The sequence below is a fragment of the Gymnoscopelus microlampas genome (genome assembly GCF_963454915.1).
Source record: "Gymnoscopelus microlampas genome assembly, chromosome: 3".
In the NCBI taxonomy this organism is placed as follows: domain Eukaryota; kingdom Metazoa; phylum Chordata; class Actinopteri; order Myctophiformes; family Myctophidae; genus Gymnoscopelus; species Gymnoscopelus microlampas.
The window spans coordinates 47,778,751-47,800,038 of record NC_139940.1 but is presented as its reverse complement, the minus strand read 5'-3'; the positions used below and the strand labels follow the sequence as shown (position 1 = coordinate 47,800,038).

The following is a 21,288-nucleotide window of genomic DNA, read 5'->3' as shown; positions in this document are numbered from 1 at the left end:
TCTGCCCGTCTGTCTGTCTGTCTGTCTGTCTGTCTGTCTGTCTGTCTGTCTGTCTGTCTGTCTGTCTGTCTGTCTGTCTGAAATAGCCACATACAGAATGTGTGTGTATACTGTATGGACAGACAGACAGACAGACAGACATACATTGTACACAGGTACATGTAGGATAATATGCTTTTTAAAATGCAAATATAAAGCTTTAGAATGAGTGAGTGAGTGAGTGAGTGAGTGAGTGAGTGAGTGAGTGAGTGAGTGAGTGAGTGAGTGAGTGAGTGAGTGAGTGAATGAGTGAGTGAATGAATGAATGAATGAGTGAAAGAATGAGTGAGTGAGTGAGTGAGTGAGTGAGTGAGTGAGTGAGTGAGTGAGTGAGTGAGTGAGTGAGTGAGTGAGTGAGTGAGTGAGTGAATGAGTGAGTGAAAGAATGAGTGAGTGAGTGAGTGAGTGAGTGAATGAGTGAGTGAATGAATGAGTGAATGGCACTAGGGAACACCATCCTCCTCCCCTCTGCATGCAGCTCAGAGCCACAGCTGTGGGGCTATAGGATGTCCACTTGTCTAATTCTATAGACCTTTGTCCTCGCGCGCTGCCTGCCAAGTCCCGGGTGTTTAGTTTAACTCAGACAGTGTACCGAAAAAAAAAAAAACGTGGTCGCATTTGTGCACTCTCTGAGTTACAAGCGGACGAATTGACACCGAGGATTTTCAGGGTGTGTGTAAGCGGAGCGGGATAAAAATACCTGGGTCTGGAGGTGAACATGTGGACAGCTCTGCTGGTTTTAGATGCACAGGAGGAGCCAGGAGGGCCCGTTACAATTGGAACCAGATGGTTTTCTAATAGATACCACGCTGCACAAATCCATGGTGTTCGTTTAACTCCGAGGGACTGTGTGCACGCGGAAAGCGGTTTTATATTCGTGTTTTAATTTGAGCTGCCTCTGCTAGCGCTGTTTCTGCCATGCGTTTCCACACCGTGAAGACGGTTTGAGCACACACACACAGCACATGAGAGTGCAAAAATTGGAATTGTGGGTAAATTTGTATGCAGATTGTTGCCGTGTATCTACAGCAAATGTATGTGCATGCTTCTGCGCGTTCGTGTGTGTGTGTGTGTGTGTGTGTGTGTGTGTGTGTGTGTGTGTGTGTGAAGTACACAGTTTGTGCGTGCATTTGCATTCATGTAATCTAAGGTCTTGAACTTGCACGTTTATTTAAGAATGTATGACCGGGCCGTTCCAGCATAATAACATGAAAACAACGACATGACCCATGTCATGGGTGCACTTGAAAAGCATAGATGTAATTAATCCAGCATGGTGATTTATGCATTCTTAATAATCAAATGCAATAATAATAATCTGAGTAAGTATTTGGCTAACAAAACAAAGCTACATGAAAATTGGACGTCTTAAGGAAAACAAAACTTCAATTCCGACTTTTATGAAATTGTAATTGTGTGATTTGGTTTGTGGTTGATCGTCATACAGTGAACACTGGCTAAAGATCATAGGTGTCCTCTTTTAACTGAGGACAATGGTGGAAGAAGCACTCACATTTTTTTTTACTTGAGTAAAAGTATCAATACCACCATACTAGAAATACCCTGTTACAAGTAAAAGTCCGGCACTTGAGTAAATGTAAAAAAGTATTGGTGTGAAAATATACTTAAGTACTGAAAGTAAAAGTACTCATCATGCACAATATCCCATGTCACAAGTTTCCAAATGTATAAAAAGCCTTTGAAAATAGCCGATCTACACACTCACGAGACGTCGCAAAGCGACACATTGTGAGCTTGTAGATCGGGCCCCTTCCACCGCGTTTCGCCATCAGCTGTGATGTGGACCCGTGGGCAGTGATGTAAAGTAACTAAGTACATGTACTCGAGCACTGTACTTAAGTATAATGTTGAGGGATTTCTACTTTACTGAAGTATTTCCAATTTTCGGTACTTTTACCTCTACTCCACTACATCTCAGAGGCACATATTGTACGTTTTACTCCACTACAATTATTTGAACACTTTAGCTACTACTGTAGTTACTTTGTAGATTTTGATTATTATTACAAAACACATTAACCACTTCAGCCCTATATATTTTGGCCATTTGAAAATAGCAGATCTACAAGCTCACAATGTGTCGCATCGCGACACATTGTGAGCTTGTAGATCTGCTATTTTCAAATGATGTTTTAATACATTTTGAGCTTCTGAAATGGGACATTCTGCACAATGAGTACTTTTACTTTTAACTACATTTTGATACCAATACTTTTGTACTTTTACTCAAATACATTTTGAATTCCGGACTTTTACTTGTAATGGAGTATTACTACATTGCAGTATTGATACTTTTACTTAAGTAAAATATGTGTGTGGGGGGGAGGAAACATTTCTCCCTCTCCTTCTCTTCCTGAGATGTTTGCCGCCTCGGGTTTCTGCTCCTCGCGGCTCAGCGTTGTTTAGGTTGGACCCCCGGCGTGACTCTATAAGTCTGTGATCCCACCCTGGGCCTGTTTGAGCCGGGCTTTAGGAGATGAGAGACGGGACGCCATTCCATCCCTCCTCCGCCTCCCCCCAGGGCTTCTCCCCCATTACACGCATGTCTTTCATTATTCACCCGGCTCGCCTGGCGCTCCCTGGACACCCGGAACATGACTTGATGTTTGATTTTGATTTTTTGGCAGTGGTGGAAAAAGTGCTTTACTTGAGTAAAAGTATCAATACTGCAATGTAGAAATACTCTGATAAGTCAGGAATTCAAAATTGACTTTTGTACTAAAAGTACAAAAGTATTGGTATCAAAATGTACTTAAAGTACCAAAAGTAGAAAGTAATCGTTATGCAGAAATGTCCCATTTCACAAGTTTTCAAATACTTCAAAGTAAAATGTATAAAAATCATTTGAAAATAGCAGATCTACAAGCTCACAATGCATCGCATCGCGACGCATTGTGAGCTTGCAGATCGGCTATTTTCAAAAGGCAGAAATGTATATATGCCTGAAGTGGTTAATGTATGTTTTGTAATATCAATCAAAATCTACAAAGTAACTAGTAACTAAAGCTTTCGAATAATTATAGTGGAGTAAAAGTACAACTTTTTGTCTCTGAGATGTAGTGGAGTAGAAGTAAAAGAATAGAAAAATGGAAATACTCCGGGAAAGTAAAAGTACCTCAAATTTGTACTTAAGTACAGTACTTGAGTACATGTACTTAGTCACTTTACACCACCGATTCTTTAGGGAATGTTGTGGAGCATGAAAGCTGCAGCGTGACCCTGAGGGTCGGCTCGGTATGTGGTACTACTGTAACAACTGACAAGGACTTAATCCTAAATCACACACCGAGCGGCCAGCAGCCATAAACGCTGACTGAGGACTTATTAGCAGAACGAGGACGACGTTTAACCCTTTTAGACCGGGAAAGAATCTGTGTCATTTTTTGGATTTTTTTGGCTATTCAAAAATAGGAGATATACAAGTTCATAGCTTGTAGATCCGCAATTTTTTGAGAAATTGTTAAAGTTTGCGCAAATCTTTTGAATTTATATAATTTTTTGAAACGAACATTTTTAACTCAAATCTTTGCTTCTGGGGATTCTACAAATGTCTTCTAAATCCTACAGTTTAAAAAAAAAATGTATACATTTCTTTTTCTATATCAGTGGTTCTCAAACATTTGTCAAGGACTACCAAAATGATATGTATTTGGCCGTGGACCCCCATCTCAAAACATGTTGTAATAGGGAGCCCCAGAAACAAAGATTTGAGGTAAAAATGTTCTCTTAAAAAAAAAAATCTAATATTTGCACAAATGTTCAAAAATAGCCCAAATAAATCTAATAAAGACAGAGACGTGTTCCCGGTTTGAAAGGTTTAACATGGCGTGACGTTAATGAACGTGTACAGAAGACACATTCTGAAGTCAAGACTCTGGAGGTGAGTTTTATTCCCCCCGGAGCTTCGCTGGTCAAAAGGTGGTCCACAGATGACCCGCGTCTCGAGTCTTTGAAAGGCCGTGTCGGCCAGGGATTAGTAGACCTTTTTTTGGGGGGGGGCTAGAAGAAGAATGACAACAGACCTGTCCAGCTGTGATCCTGTCTCCAGCAGGCCTATTAAAGCTGCACTCCGGAACTTATTTGAATGAATTAAAAGATGATTTGAACCAATCTTGAATGGCAGAGTAGGTTAAAGGAGGAGTTCACCCAAAAAATGACTTATTTTCTATCAATTGCACACCCTATGAAGCCTTGAATCCATGGATTCTTTTTTTGTTTTTGTCGCATTCCTAAGCTAATAATTTGATTCCCGTCTCCTACCGGCTAATGTATCCGGTAGGAGACACAAAGTCGATTATTTGTGTCTCCTACCGGAAATACACACGGTCATCAAATTAGTGTCTTAGGAATGCCACAAAAACATAATAAATCCATAAAATCAAGGCTTCATGGGGTGTGTAATTGATAGGAAAAAAAGTCATTTTTTGGGTGAACTCCTCCTTTAATACAATATAACTAGTAGGCTACATCTGTATGGTAGAGTATGTTAATACAATATAACTAGTACATGTAGTACATGGTACGTGTCGGTTAGGACACCAACTGGTTGACAAGTAACCCTGCCTGAAGCTCATACGCCCAGGAGGCAAATAAAGCAGGGTTTGCCTCTTGGATGATGAGTCTCTCTCACGCAGGAGACCCGGGGTATAGGTAGGATATAAAAGCTATACGGACTGCAGCTTTAAGTTATTTTTTTCCCCCTGCAGTCTTATAGTGCAGATCTGGCAGGACGTGTGGAAAAGACAGAGCATGTTGTTGTCGGGAACACGCCGGTTACCTCCTGCAGGTGATCTTTTCTGTCTTAACCCGTTCAAACCGGGAAAGCATCCGTGTGTCATTTTAGACTTGAACCACTTTAACCATTATTGTATACTTTGGCTATTCAAAAATAGCAGATATTTTTCGTGCCACGCTACGAGCTCGTAGATCTGCTCTTTTCGAAAAATCGTGAAAATTTGTCCAAATCTTTGAATATGTATATTTGCTTTTTAACTCCATTTGTAACTCAAATCTTTGCTTCTGGGGGTCCCTGGAACAACCTTTTTTGAGATGGGGGTCCGCGGCCAAATGGGGGTCCTTGACATGAAATAGTTTGAGAACCACTGATATAGCAGCATAAGCTTTTCAGAAAACTGTTTAGAAGACATTTGTGGATTCGGAACCTCAGGTCTTTAATGGGTTAAGTCATCGCGTTGACATGCTGCTGAGATCCCACCGGCTTGACACACGGACGCTGTGCGCACACACGCACAGACACAGGCACGCTATACACACGCACAAACGTACGCGCACACGCACACGCACACACACACACACACACACACACACACACACACACACACACACACACACACACACACACACACACAAACACGGGTCAAGTAGGTATACGGTATACGAGGCTAACCCCCCCCCCCCCACCCGGTTGCACTCAAAAACCCCCACTTAATACCCCTGGTTTCCAGTGACTGAGTGCGTGGGCTGCCAGGCCCCACATTTATCTCCTCTTGTTTACAGACAGCAGCAGACAAAGGGAATAATCACAGCAAATTTACTGCGCTGCGCGTTCCATTTTAAGATGCGACTGGAGTTTTCCAGTTGTCAACCTGGAGGTTCAGAAACCAGCAATTTAGAGGGAAAAGCGGCACGCGTGGTTTCAAAAGAGGAGCTCCGAGTCAACACAGCGGTGGCGGTGAATCATCATCATCATCACCGCTCGGGCCCTGAGCGGCCCTGAGCAACAAAGAACCATGTGAAAGAGAAGAGGATGGAAGATCTACTTAAGCGCGTGTCACCTCTCATTGTAGCTGTCACTCCTCAAGCTGCAGAGTAAAAAAACCTCGGGGTTAACTCATTAAGACCTGAGGCCGATTCTACAAAATGTCTTCTAAATCCTTTTGAAAAAACGTATGTTACTACTGTATGTCAGTGGTTCTCAAACTTTTTCATGTCAAGGACCCCAACATTTATATGTATTTGACCTCAAAATATGTTGTTCTACAGCAAATATTTGAGTTACACATGTTAAAAATATATATTCAAAGATTTGTACACATTTTCACGATTTCTCAAAAATAGCAGATCTACAAGATCATAGCGCGGCACTCGGTGCCGCGCTATGATCTTTTATATCTGCTATTTTTGAATAGCCAAAGTATAAAATAATGCTGTTTAGGTCAAATCTAAAAATGACACAGATGCTTCTCCAGGTCTTAATTCCAGGTCTTAATTCAACTGACTGTACAGATGTAAACAAATGGACCTGTAAGGGTCCATTTGGTCACATCTGTACAGTCTCACCAGTTACAAATGGATACATTAACACTGAGGATTTACCGTGTGCTGTCATACGTACTTCCTGGTTTTGTGTCTGGTGGCCCTGACATTGTCCTTTGTTGTATTTTACGGCAAAACGGCAATCTTGACTTCAGAAAACATGAGTCAGATTGATTTAATGGTGGCCACAGAACGTAATGGGCATGCCAGGCCGTTGCTTGCCCTCGAAATGCATCATGGGAAATGTAGGATCTCAGAAAATGGCCGAAACGGACGATATGCTGATTATTCTCTATCGATATGAACTGAAAATCATATCAACAAGGGTCAAGGTTGCTTCATTGCTACATCTTGTGTATGGGTACATAAAGTCAAAGTGTATGGTATCTTTAAAGGGGGAAACCCCCCCAAAAAAAACATCTGTTGAATATGTTTGCGGGAAAGGATTTCGATGGTAAGAGCAAGCCACTGATATGAAACAGTACAAGGTCAAATCCATAGTGCTCACAAAATGTTTCTTTTAAGATCGTAGAGGAGGACAAAAGGGAATACGAGGAATTTGACTCAGTAGGAAATATAAACAGCTTTCCAAGCAGACAGACGACCCGGGGTTCCAGTCATCTCCCCTGCTGAGCTGTCCTTGAATGAATGCTGATCCACTAACAACCTCCAAGCTCCCGTCCTGTGGCTTGGAAATGCACAGGGACGCCGTTATACTGCGGTGGTTCTCAACCTGTGGGTCGGGACGCCCGGGGGGGTCCCCACATGATTTTGGAGGGGTCCCCAGATGACAGTAAAGTGACAATCTAAGGACTTTTAACTTTTAAGACTTTTTTAATACCTAAAGAAAGACAGCAAAGAAAAAGACCATTATTGCATCAAAGGTTATCAACAAACCAACTGGTCAGACATTGTCCAAATTGTCAAATAATATAAGAAGAGGCAAACAATTTATTTGACAATAGCCAATCTACAAGCTCACAACGCCTCGCAACGTGAGGCGTTGTGAGCTTGTAGATCGGCTATTTTAAAAAATTGTATCTGTGGGACCGAGTCAAACTAAATGTAACGCCTCAACTTCTACAATCCAAGTGCTTATCAGGGTGGGGGGTCCCCGGTTCAAATATGATTATTTTTGGGGGGTTGCGGCCTGAAAACTTTAGGCAGTATCGGCAGATTTACAGATACTGGTATCGGTATCGGAAACAACTCTACCCCAAAACTTTACAATAACAAAGCCTGCAGCATCCTCTTGTATATACAAGGAAGGTTTACTCACACTTATAACTGAACGGTTTATAAACACGTCTAGGACCCTAGTATACAGTATGGCTGGAGCATGTATCATGTAAGAAACGATGGAGGGCTTCTCATTTCATAAGCAAAGCTTAATCCCGTACGTAACTTCATCAGTCAGCCACCAGTATACAGCAGAGCTCTGGATGCCTCAGAGACGGCAGGAATTTGCAGGACTCTGTATTTATTTTTGGGTATTTTCCTTTTTCCCACTCTGGCAGCATGGTGACTAAACGTTATGTTCTTGCTGTCCAATGCGACCAGCAGCAGTGTGCTGGTTTAAAACCCACACCACCACAACACCTGACGGCAGGCCAAGACCAAGACCAGAGACTGTATATCCCATCGCCTGGGAGGGGACGATTATTACTCTGCGATTGGCTATGGCTGGTTGTTAAGGCCAACCGGCCGACCAATGGCGTAACGTCAATACTGAGCGAGTGACTCAGTCAGTCAGTCAGTCAGTCAGACAGACAGACAGACAGACAGACAGTCAGTCAGTCAGTCAGTCAGACAGACAGACAGACAGTCAGTCACAGGCATTTGCATTCATAGGCCTGGCTCCGCTGTTGCGGTCCAGCCAAAAAATGCACTTCTTCAAAAAGAAAAAGTCGTAACAAACAACAAAGACGTGGCGTGTTTGTTTGTAGGAAGAGGACAAGAACACCACTGCTCCTCCTTTCTCTCTCTCTCTCTCTCTCTCTGTGCCTCTGACTCTTCTCTTACCCTATTCTTACACCCTTTTCATGTGTTCATATGTCTTTTAAGCAGCGGTCCCTCTCACCCGTCTTCCTTCCTATCTCTGTTTCTTTATTTCTTCTCTGTCTCTTCCTCTACCCCAGTGGCTCCCAAACTTTTTAGCTCAAGACCCAAAAGAGATGTTTGCCCAGGACCCCAAAATAGCTATATTCATTATTTTTATTCATAGAAAATTTGTATTTCATTTTTTTTATTTGTGAAATAAAATAAAATAAATTGAAAAAATAAATTGATAAAAAGTTATTGTTGTTTAAACTTTTTAAAATCTTATAATATTTGTTTTACTTTTGTAGGAAACAAAACAAAGGGGATATTTACTCGCGCCATGGGTCCCGAACCACTGTTTGGGAAACAGAGTTCTACCCTCTCTCTCTCTCTCTCTCTCTCCGCCCCGCCCCCACGCCGTCTCGCTGTCTCGTGCCCCACTTCCCATGCCATCCCAGCAGTGTCGGCGTGGCAGCGGCGGATGCAGAATGCCACAGAACGAGCGGAGCAATCACAAACCTTGGTGTAATTGCGTTTGCGGACGGGTTTGAAGCAAAGCAGCGCAGTGCTTTAATCAGAGAGCTCGTCACCACATCTAGTGGCTTACTTGTTTCTTTTGTTGTGAGGAGGAGGAGCCTCCTCCACTGCAAACAATAACAGTCCGACGATATGGCTTTGAGGCGCGCGCACACGCACACACACACACACACACACACACACACACACACACACACACACACACACACACACACACACACACACACACACACACAGAGAGAGAGAGGGGGGTCGGGGTTTAAGTAAAGTTTGGTGTATTTAAAAAAAATCCGGTCGACTGTGCAGGTCGAACAAACAGAGACCAACTGACACGGTTATTGTTTATTTACAGGGGGGGAGGGGGGGTAAAAAGGTTATTGTTTATTTACAGGGGGGGTATAAAGGTTATTGTTTATTTACAGGGGGGTATAAAATTTGGAATAACATTCTTGTCAGATGATCTCCTACAGGGTTCATAAATGACTAACGGTGACAGATAAGAATAATCAAAGGAGACAGCCATAGCACCATTATACTATAGAAGTATTTTTTTTTTTACCATTGAGCTAATAGAGCCTGCCTGCTTGATCAGGGGATAAATTGAATCTTTTTTATTTTCTTTTTTTTTAAGATTTGTTTTTGGCATTTTCTTTTGTGAAGCTGGACAGGAAAGAGGGAGAGAGAAACGCGGAGAGACACCCGGCAAAGGTCGTCGGGAATGGGACTCGAACCCACGACGCGCCGTCGTCAGGCTATCAGAGCCTAGGTGCCCGGACCGAATATTGACCTTCAGGTAAAAATGTGTGTCGAACCAGACATGCCAGACTACTTTACAATGAGGTACTTTCTTTCTCAACAATCATTTTCAGTTACAAAATGTTGTAACTGGAAATTGTTCTGTTAAAACATTTTAATTTTTTCTTTTTACAGCTGTACTGCATCACTCTGGTGTACTCTGGCCTTACAATAACAAGATGACTTGCATAAAACAATCCACGCCAATGCCGTTTCAACTTTTAAATGAGCCTATAAATGTATACAGCATCTTATCTGATATGCACCACTCCATAGGTCACTGATCAAACACATTGCATTAGGTTATAAATATGGACTCAAGGTTGACTGTTTCACTGTTGCATTAGGTTATAAATAATATGGACTCAAGGTTGACTGTTTCATATTAATTACTATTAATTGGAGTCTAGTTAAATATTTTTTTCTAAAAACCATTAACATGCTGTACGGCAGCCTTTTAGAATGTACATTCTTGGTGGGGGTCATTTTGTTTTTCTTTGAGGACCTGGCGGGCCCGGATTAAGATGGTGAAAGGGCCTGGTCCGGCCCCCGGGCCGTATGTTGCCCATGTGTGTACTATTGGGTGCTCGTCGTAATCTCTGAGAAAAAAATACGTTTTGCTTGCCATTGTTTTGCTCAACGTGAGCCGGAGACAAACAGACAGCAGACAGACAGACAGGGACGCCAAACTGAACAACATAAATGTAAAAACCATCAGTCGTTAGGACTTTATTATTTGTACTAAAAAGGTTAATAGTCACAGAACGGTTTGGGTGTAATGGGGCCACACTCTGTGCAGAACACCCAGAGATAAAAATAATCTCCCAGAAAGCAAAAAAAAAAACAAGGTCCAGACGACTTCTCTCCCTGATTGCAACGAATCACTGTGTCAGGACTGGATCGGTAAAGAGCAGTTTAATAAACCATTAACATGTTGGGTGAGCACTTTCCTTCCTCCTCCCCCCCCCCAGCCTGTGTCCGACCATATGTTTGTGTGTGCTAATGACTATGATTAGGGAAGCCTGGATTAGGTCTAGTCAAATAGCCTGTGGTTTATGAACACACATGCACATAGCACTGTATATAACTCACACAGATAGAATATACACAGTCACAATATACTGTAGTACGTGCGTGTGCGCACACACACACACACACACACACACACACACACACACACACTTTGTATTACTATACTTGTGAGGACATCAACATTTTAGGAAGCCGATTTTATGATTGATTTATGATTTTTTGGGGGCATTTTTAACCGCAAGTCTAAAGCCGAAAAATAGCAGATCTACAAGCTCACAACGTGTCGCGCTGCGACACGTTGTGTGCTTGTAGATCGGCTATTTTGCGGTGTTTGACATCGCCGCACAACTAAGTATAAAATAGGGGAAAATCAAACCCCGACCCCCTACACCTAACCTCTAAAGGTCTAAATCCTAAACCTAACCCCAACCTGAATCCTTTTCGAATAGTAGTAAACATAGCTCTAAAAATCTTTTTTCAACCATAAAATAACAATTTCTCTTGTGAGGAGGACCAAGAAAATAGTCCTCACAACATCTTTTTCTCATATTCTACTATTCTTGTAGGGACGTTTGGTCCTCATAAGTATAGTAATACAAACACACACACACACACGCACGCACGCACGCACGCACGCACACACACACAGCACAGCACAGAAGGCCCCCTGGTTCTGAAAACGAGCATTGTGTTTGGGTGATTGGTGTTTTTATGCACTGTTACTGAAAACATAAGCAAGAGCTTTTGTTGACATTACAGCTCCCATTAAATCGTCCCTGAAATACACCCCTGGGTTTTTCCGAACTAAATACATCAAAATGACAGAGATTACGTATAAGGGCTTTACCTCAACTCATCAGCCTTGTTTATGGGGGGAAACTCTGAGGTAAACAAAAATGTATATAAACAGCCCTGGGCTCATGTTTAACACTTAAAGACTGATTTAGCACCTCGTTTTCTGCTCAGAGAGGACCCATGCACTTCGGGGGGGGGGGGGGGGGGGGGGGGGTCATACTTGGGGTCTGTCACGATCATGACATTGTTAGTTGACGATTAATTGCGATACAAATATGTGATTACCAATGTAATTGTTGTTGTTTTGACATTGAACATTGGAACAAACAAAAAAAAGGGTAGATATGATACAAGTATTAATATACAAAGAGAGGACTGACAATTACCCGTACCAACAAAGCCCACTGACCTGACCTGGTGAATTTTGACCCGGTGACCTTTGACCTGGTAATGTGACCATGGGAAGCTCCTTCAGAATAAGCTGGTATAAGACACACGAAAAAAAAAACACCCAAACAGCCAGAGATGATTGGCTTACAGGAAAGCACAGCGTTTTGTTTCTCACCACCGGTTGGCTTGTCGTGACCCCAAAAGGTCACAGGGTCATGATGAACCCATTTCTGTGACTTCACAGTAAAAAAACAAGGTAAAATGTGGTCGTATCCCTCCTGGTGAAAGGAGATTTGAACGATGGATCGAGAATGGATCTTCGGCGATGCTGCAATTGTGCAATTGTGTATAGCTGTCACTCTGAACGTGTTGCACTGCCCATTTACTCTGTACTAGAGGGTTGGGATCCGGATCCCGGAGGAATGGATGGAACCGGATCCAACATTGTTGAGGAACCGGAATCGCTTCCATCACATTTTGGAACTGTTTCTGGAACCGTTTTTTATATCACACTGTCAGAGCTGGCATGTGGACTTCATCACGTCTGCTATACTATTACAATACCAGTGGTTCTCAAACTTTTACAATTTAAGGACCGCCATAACTCTGAGAGCGTACAAATGGAACCAAATGGACCCGTAAGGGTCCATTTGGTTCCATTTGTACGCTCTCAGAGTTACAGAAATGATAGGGTCCATTTGGGACCCTCGCGTCATTAAAAGGGAACCGTTTAGGAATCCCAACCCTACTCCGTACTCGGTTAAACCCTATTTACCCCAGGGTATATATCAGGGGTCTATACTTGGTCCCCTCCTTTTTCAACATAACAGGCTTACAGGTATAACAAAGGGGGCAAAATGATCTGTCTTTTTTTCACACCACTAAACCTCTCCACCAAATCTCTTTGCCGAAAACAGCCGATCTACAAGCTCACAAAGTCACAACGTCACTCATTGCGAACTTGTAGCTTGTAGCTCTACAGTAAGTGAGCTTGGTTAAGAGAGCCCATCAGGCACAGAGCCTGGTGAATGCCATGGTGTTTGTCTCTGGGGGGGGGAATCCTCACCCTTGGCCTTATCTTCTGGTTGGAGCAGGCAGTGATAGTACAACCTGGGGGGCTGCGGGGGGGTGGGGGGGGGGGGGGGGGGGTAAGCCCTCCAAGTCGGATCAAATTAGGCTCAAACGTGTGGATGAGCTACTGTATACCATAACAGCGGGACCGCATCAACTCACTCACCTACAGCAGATAAAGACATCTACACAGTGACTGACTGGCGCGGGGGGGCGGGGGGGGCGGATGGGGGTGGGGGTGGGGGGCGACAGGTGGCCGTCAACTTAAGAGAAAAGGTGGGTGATCGTCATCCACTTAAGAGACGGGCAGCCAATCTGTCCACCACCACTACACCCAGCCACCCCATGACACTCAGCTGCACTGAGCTACTGTATACGCAAAGCCAAGCAGCAGCAATGGAACCCGGACATGATGACAATGTGTGGAGGGATGTCATCCTAAAACACATGCCTGCACGCGACACAGAAACACCACAGTCAAATCCTGAGTATTAGTTTATCCCATTCAATCTGGGAACGCATCAACAAATGTCTTCTAAATCCTAACAGGTTTCCGGAAAAAAAGTATGTTGCTATAATATCAGTGTTATAAATGATATGTATTTGGCCGCCGACCCCCCATCTCATAATATTTAGTTCCAGGGACCCCCAGAAGCAAAGATTTGAAATGTTCGCTTTAAAAAATATTGATTCAAAGATTTGCAGAAATGTTCACGATCTTTCAAAACAAATTGCAGATCTACAAGCTCATAGCGCGGCACTCGTTGCCGCGTTATGAGCTTGAAGATCTTCTATTTTTGAATAGCCCAAAGTATAAAATAACGGTTATATAGCTAAAGATCTAAAATGACAGTATGCGTTCTCGGATTGAATGAGCATTTACAAAATGTAAACAAATGGAGCCATTGGGCTCCTATTCTCCTAACCAAATTTAACCAAATTTGGGTTAAATCTTTAGCTGCTCAGAACTACAAATGGATAAATGAACCCAATGATTTCACTGTGAACGTTACAAAATGGACCCGTAAGGGTTTGAACTCGCTGCATAGCTCCATAAGGCATTTCAGGACAACTATACTATATGGCCTCAACAGACATAAACAGGGTGAATTTGGCTGAAGCGTATGGTTTCACCATGTCCTGAAAACTTGGCATGTTAAATAAGCACTCTCTCCCTTATGAAATTTTAAATAAAAAACGTTTAAGAACAAAAGGAGGCAAAACAGCCCCCGGGGGGCCAAACCCTTTCAACAGCACGACGAGACAATGCAAAATCCAGCAATATCCGACGACATCACGGGGTATGATATACGACCGACTGGTCCGACTGTCTCTGATTACACTGTTCAAAGGGAATAAGACTTAGAATGAGATAGAGGCCTCTGTGACATAAATCCATCCATGTAATCAACGTGTGCAAACAAGGGCCTCTCGTCAAGTCCGTGCGAGAAAAGCTGTCTGTCTCATTTTGTCATGTCTTGCCAACGGTTCACAGGGGCTTTTTGGTGGAGTAGTGGGGGGGGTGTGAAGGGGGGGGGGGGTGCTGAGCAACACTCCCAGTTAACCCATTAAGACCTGGAACTGTGTCATTTTTAGATTTGAGCTAAAAAGCATTATTTTACACTTTGGCTATTCAAAAATAGCAGATATACAAGCTCATAGCGCGGCACCGAGTGCCGCGCTACGAGCTTGTAGATCTGCTATTTTTTTTTAATCGTGAAAATGTGTGCAAATCTTTATCTGCAAAATTTTTAAAGCGAACATTTTTAACTAAAATCTTTGCTTCTGGGGGTCCCTGGAACAAAATATTTTGATGGGGGTCCGCGGCCAAGTACATATAATTTTGGGGGTCCTTGACATGAAAAAGATTGAGCACCACTGATATAGAAACATACGTTTTTCAGAATACTGTTGAGATTTAGGAGACATGTAGAATCGGCTTCAGGTCTCAATGGGTTAAACACCCAGTGGATTTCCCACCGTTTCCATTACACTTTCATGGAATAAAGCAAATTGTTCTGTTTCCTAAAAAAAATGAACACAGTATGTACGATGACAATGTTTAGGTATCATCATTCTGCTGTTCTACACTAGGCCTACATACAGCCGACCAGTTGAAGAAATCCCAAATTGAGGCTTTATTGCTTTTATGAATTATAATACGAGACCGTTCATGTTTCACGGAAGACGCTTCTGAACAATGTATTCTATTTGTCATAGTTTGAGCACGTCAAAGTTCAAAATACTCTCTCGTCTTAAAATAACGAATAACCGAAAATAGCCGATCTACTGTAACAGTGAGACGTGTTAAGTGAGCTTCTAGATCTGCTATTTTCAGTGTGGGCGACATGCTTCCATTATAAGGCAATGCTGGCTTCTGTGGAATCCAAATGACTGAAATCAGTCGTGACTCGTGGGCTACTGAGAACTTTCCAAAGTGGGGTCTGGGGACCCCCAGGGGTCCATGGGGGAATTCAATTCAGTTTAAGTTGTGAACTTGTAGATCTGCTATTTTTTTTTAAAGAAATCTTGCAAAAATGTTTAACATTTGGAATATTTTGGAAACATGTGAACACAAATCTTGTATGGGGGGTCCCTGGCACAAATTATTTTCAGATGGGGGTCCGAGGCCAAATACATTTCAATTTGGGGGTTCCTTGACATGAAAAAGTTTGAGAACCACTGCTTTCCATTCCACTTTACTCATCACCGAGGCCAGAGGACAACTAAAGAGCATCTCTCTGTACCAGAGATGTGCCTCAGACTGCAGTGACTTTATTCAGGCAAAGAGGAGAAGTCCTTCGCTTTGCTTGTGTTAACACTGACTACAGAGGAAAAGGAAAATTAAAATTGGACAACGTGGTTGGAGCTTAATGGCTTTCCCAGGCTGGCTGGCTGGCTGTGGGTTATTTTTTGCCCTGGCAGCCTGAAGGAGGCCCCCCGTGTGTGTGTCTCTCACTATGTGTGTGAGAGAGAGAGAGAGCCACGTTTGGTCGTCCACACACTCTGTCACTGGAAACACGCACAGGTTCAAAGGACACAGTCAAATCCTGTCTTAATTTAACTTAAACGAGAGGGCACAAATGGGACCAAATGATTGGGGTTCATTTGGTTCTTTTTGTACACTCTCAGAGTTACTTAGTTAAATGAACAGCTTTTGCAGTATACCTCTTGATTGAATACTTTATTAGCAGTTTGCAAAACAGAGCACAGCAAAGTACAGTTCAGTCCTTTGTACACAAAAAAAAATGGGTGAGTGTGTCTGGCTTGTGTACTAATCAACTTCTAATCCAAACTGGACGTTTGCATCTGTGCCGCGCAAACAAGGCAAGGCATCAGAGACATGTACTGCTCTTCATGCCCTACGGTGACAGGTTTAGGTCAACACCAGTCTCGCGAGCCAGACTGTTTTCAAATGCTTCCATCATACAGTCTGGAGCAACAGAAGCGTCAGAAAATGATCAGAGGATAAAGCAGGAGAAGGTAAGCTCTTAGATGCACCGAAGACAAGTCTGGCAGAGTGCAGCAGATAGCAAGTGTTCACACATTGTACTGCATCCAGACAGGAGCACTTGTTTTGGTTCACTGGATGTCCATGCGTATAGGCCTACTGTATGTACACGACTTATAGAACAAATACCTGACTTTTTTAAATCACTTAAAATCAAGGGGTGCTCGGGTGGCGCAGTGGTAAAGTAGCTGCCCACCACAAATGCATGACCCACCCACAGCCCATCCTAGGCTGTGGGTTTGAGTTTGGCTTGGTCAAGCGTCTATACGAACACAATTGGCCTGCGTTCGGGCCAATTGAGTAGGAAGGAGGCTCTACGTCCTCCCGGTGGGGGCTCCTCACTGGCAGGTGAGTCAATAGGAAACAACAACAGTGACAACACCACAAATGTGTGTGTGGGGGAGGAATTAATTCATTAAAACTGTGGAGAAAAATGGGTGAAAAGCAAAAAACTAGGCAGGCACACAGACAAGGCAGGTCAATGGCCTCGCACGTCCACAAGCGCGCTGTCCGAGTGTGTGTGTGTGTGTGTGTGTGTGTGTGTGTGTGTGTGTGTGTGTGTGTGTGTGTGTGTGTGTGTGTGTGTGTGTGTGTGTGTGTGTGTGTGTGTGTGCGTGTGCGTGTGCGTGTGTGTGTGTGTCTGACTGTATGTGTGTGTGCGTAGCAATGCTTGCATATGTTTTTGCTCTGCACCTCACAGCGAGTTGCCTGGCATTATGAGAATAAAACCATGGGGCCCAATAAAGCAAAGTGATAAAACATGGAAACTCTCAAGTGGAGAATAATGACCGTTATTCACAACCCACTGGGTGTCTCTGTGCTCTGTTACCATGAAGCAGCACTAGAGACCTGTGGATGTGGAAGACATCGCTCCAAATAAGATGCAGACCTTTATTCACCCGCCTCACATGGTTAGTACTGGTGTGGTCCCCCCCCCCCCCCCCCCCCCCCCGCCAGTGGTGGGAAAAGTACTCAATTTGTTTACTTGGGTAAAAGTATCAATACTGCAATGTAGAAAGTGAAAGTCCGGAATTCAAAAATTCAAAAAGTACAAAAGTATTGGCATTGAAATGTACTTATAGTACCAAAAGTAGAAAGTACTCATTATGCAGAATGTCCCATTTCACAAGTTTTCAAATGTATACAAATATTTTGAAAATAGCAGATCTACAAGCTCACGATGCGTCGCATCGCGACGCATCGTGAGCTTGTAGATCGGCTATTTTCAAATAGACGAAATGTATATAGGGCTGAAGTGGTTAATGTATGTGTTGTAATAACAATCCAAATCTACAAAGTAGTAACTACATTTTTTTTTTATTGTAGTGGAGTAAAAGTACAATATTTGAGATGTAGTGGAGTAGAAGTAAAAGAACTGAAAATTGGACATACTCCAGTAAAGTAAAAAAAATCCTGAAAAGTATACTTAAGTACAGTACTTGAGTACATGTACTTAGTTTTTCCCACTTTTCCACCACTGGTCCCCCCCCGGCCAGCAACAGTGACAATGGTTGTGCATGTTTTTTGCAAAAGCCTTATCAAAACCCCAAATCCATCACAGGTTGACAAATATAAATAACCCCTTGATTATGTATATTGTATCGTAAGTCGAGTACGAGACGTTCCTAACGAGATGTGGTAAACAGATAAATAGGCCACAGGAATGCTGTGGTGGAGAAGAGACGTAGCGAAACCTTGTTACGGTGGTGGTGGAGGTACTTACCGATGCAGGCATGAACTCTGACAGAGAGCTGAGTTCGTAGGATGATGCTGTGCTTCTTTCCTCTCCTGTGGACACAGCGGGAAGACGGGGGGGAAGATAAATGTCAGCTCAAAACCAACACTAAATGAGGACATTTAAACAAGACATGACACAGTCATATTATACCCGGTTGCGGCGTGGCTATTTTCAAATAGCCGACGGTTGAAAGTGCTCATGTGGCTTGTAGTTGCTTATTTCTCTCACTAAACATGGCAACGTTGAAAGGCCAAATGAGGAACAGCGCCACAGTTCATAGAGATACATACATACAGTGGCCCGAACACAGTATTGCGGGTCGTCTTTAGATCCCATATTCTCTGAGAGGACATTGAGCCCTCATTGGCTAAATGACCAGCCGATGAGGAAAAAGTCACGCAAAAGGGCCAGCCAGTGAGGAAAAAGTCCCTACTAGCTGCAGTGTAGATAGAGACCAGGTTTGGCAACCTGGTAAAAACAAAATCTTTCCTCTCCTGTGGACAACGGCAGAAGAGAAGAGATACGGTGAATGTCAACACTAAGAACCAACTCTAAATGAGGACGTTCTAAAGAAACGTGATATGGGACTTCACCTATGACCACATTTGGGTCGGGATTTAGCCTCTCAGACCCCAAAACTTTAGAAAATTTTGTTATCGTCGGATACGATTTTGTCCACAATTCCATGCTGTATTGATGTGGTACCATTAGGAGAGATAACAGGCACGTGTTGATCAAAATAACAATTATCTAATAAAGTAATGCAGATGTTTAACAATAATTTAACTCTTGAGAGCGTAAAATGAAACCAAATCATTTGGTTTCATTTTACGCTCTCAAGAGTTAAAGATTCTACCTAATAAGGGTCCATTTTGGTTACCAACTCTCCATCATTTAGCTGCGGACCACCTGGAAACCCCCTCAATGACCACTGGTGGTCCCCGGACCACTAGTTGAGAACCACTGCTTTAACCCATTAAGGCCTGAGTTCGATTCTTAAAATGTTTTTAAATCCTAGCAGATTTTTGAAAAAAATATACATTTTTCAAAAATATAAAAAAATCAAAAATAGCAGATATACAAGCTCATAGCGCGGCACTTGGTGCCGCGCTATGAGCTTGTATATCTGCTATTTTTGAATAGCCAAAGAAATCGAAAGTGACACATGCGTTCCAGGTATTAATGGGTTAAGGTGTTGGCGGGCTGAGCGCGCCGGCAAGGAGTTATGGGATTGTTCTCTTGTTTACATTATTGTTCTTGTGTCGAGTGAAAGCGGTCGCGCTGAAGCGCTTCATGTGATATTCGTTGTTACTACAGGTGTAGTGATAAAGAAGTTAAAACCCTGGCTGATCACGTGGATGTATTGGATCGACGTTTGTTCTTAAATCACCGGTTCTTCTCCAGCACGGACTCCTTCTATCTTTTGAAATAGCAGAAAAGATAAGGATAATTCCGGAAAGGTATCAAAGTGAAACGGACAGAGACAAGCCTATAGCTGGATATCTATCTTCCATCTAAGTGTGGCATCAATAAGGCCCGAAAGCAGGCAAGCCACGACATGAAGAACACACAGCCTCCAAGAAAAACAACAACAACACGATCGTCAAAAACAAACTCAACTCTTTCCACCATCGCACCAATGCACAATAGGCTCTATGCACAGCAGCCATATTGGAAATAAATTGGGCCTCTTCTTACTTCCTTCACAGGTTTTGCCAATGATACTAATGAAGGCTTTTACGGTGGTCCTCAAACTTTTAATTTCAAGGACCCCCATAACTCTGAGAGTGTACAAATGGAACCAAGTGGACACCTTTTAAAATGCACAATATCAGCACCCTGACTCTGTTTGACCAGAATGGAACAGAGCCTTCATTAGTATCATTGGTAACACCTGTGAAGGAAATAAGAAGAGGCCCAATTTCCCTCCAAAATGGCTGCTGTGCATAGAGCCTATTCCCGGCCGTCCCAGAACACAGCAGCGCCAATGGGTTCATTCTGGGATGAACAGAGGGGGGAACAAAACAGGCCGTGGCCCGGGTCTCCAGAGGTGAAGGGTGGAGGCGGGGCTGCCAGGCAGAGGTCATCGCCGCGGCGCCGCCCCTCCTGCATCCATAAAGACCCTATACGCCCCCCCCCCTCCCTTCCCCTGTCCACCAGCATACAATGTTCCAATGACGCTCCGACAATGCTGAGACAAAACGTTGAATAGAACAGCTGAACTGAACGCTAAAAAGTATAGTGCGACGCGTTAGCCTGGCCTTTCTGAGAAGGAGCCCTCCTGCCGATGGGAAGCATGCAGACAGAGAAGACACAACAACACTGGACGCTATAATAGACCACGAGATACCACCAGAGACCCAGAGATAAGGCCCAGCGCTTGAGATCCACTAGATGAGCACGAGCCAGCTAGCGCACTGCACAGCACTGCAGGTATAGGGTTGTGCAACCCCAACCCCCACCAAACCCACCCCCCCCGCCAACCCCACCACCACTATCCTAATTCGCTTCTTTGACAAACAGGCTTTTGTTGCGGCCTGCACAATGGCTGTGTGCGATGGATGCGCTCCACTGGCCCAGTGCCAGCAAGTGGACCATGATCACCATTAGAGGGAATCAGACATAGCGGTGGATTGAAGGGAGAACCAGACAGACAGACAGACAGACAGACAGACAGACAGACAGACAGGCAGACAGGCCTGCCTATGGCCTGCTATGAGGGACGTTGAGCCGACATGCGCCGTGCTCCCAGCGGATCAGTTTGTATGATAATCTCACTGTGTTTATCAAATATGATATCCATCCAGCAACAAGCAGAGACGACACAGGAGCAACATCTGTCGACAAGCGGACCGGCGTTGCCCATGATGAGGCGGCAAGTAGGGACTTAACCCCCCCCACCCACCCAACGACTGGGTAACCGGAGCCATCTTGTAATGAACTTCTGCTTTCTCTCGCTGTCTTGCAAGCCCCCCTTCCCCCTGTCGCCCTCCCCCACACCCCACTGTTAAAGCAGGTCCTGAAGCTACCCAGGCCAACATGC

The 21,288-nt window shown here is 43.6% G+C and overlaps 1 protein-coding gene across 1 annotated transcript in view; it reads right to left on the bottom strand.

Moving 5' to 3' along the window:
- The window catches only part of fhod3b (formin homology 2 domain containing 3b), a 193,667-nt gene that overhangs the window by 144,268 nt on the left and 28,111 nt on the right, over positions 1-21,288 (bottom strand). The window contains exon 3 of the mRNA XM_084052364.1: positions 18,231-18,295. Coding sequence (XP_083908490.1) covers positions 18,231-18,295 — 65 coding nt within the window. The remainder of the gene's footprint in view (positions 1-18,230; positions 18,296-21,288) is intronic.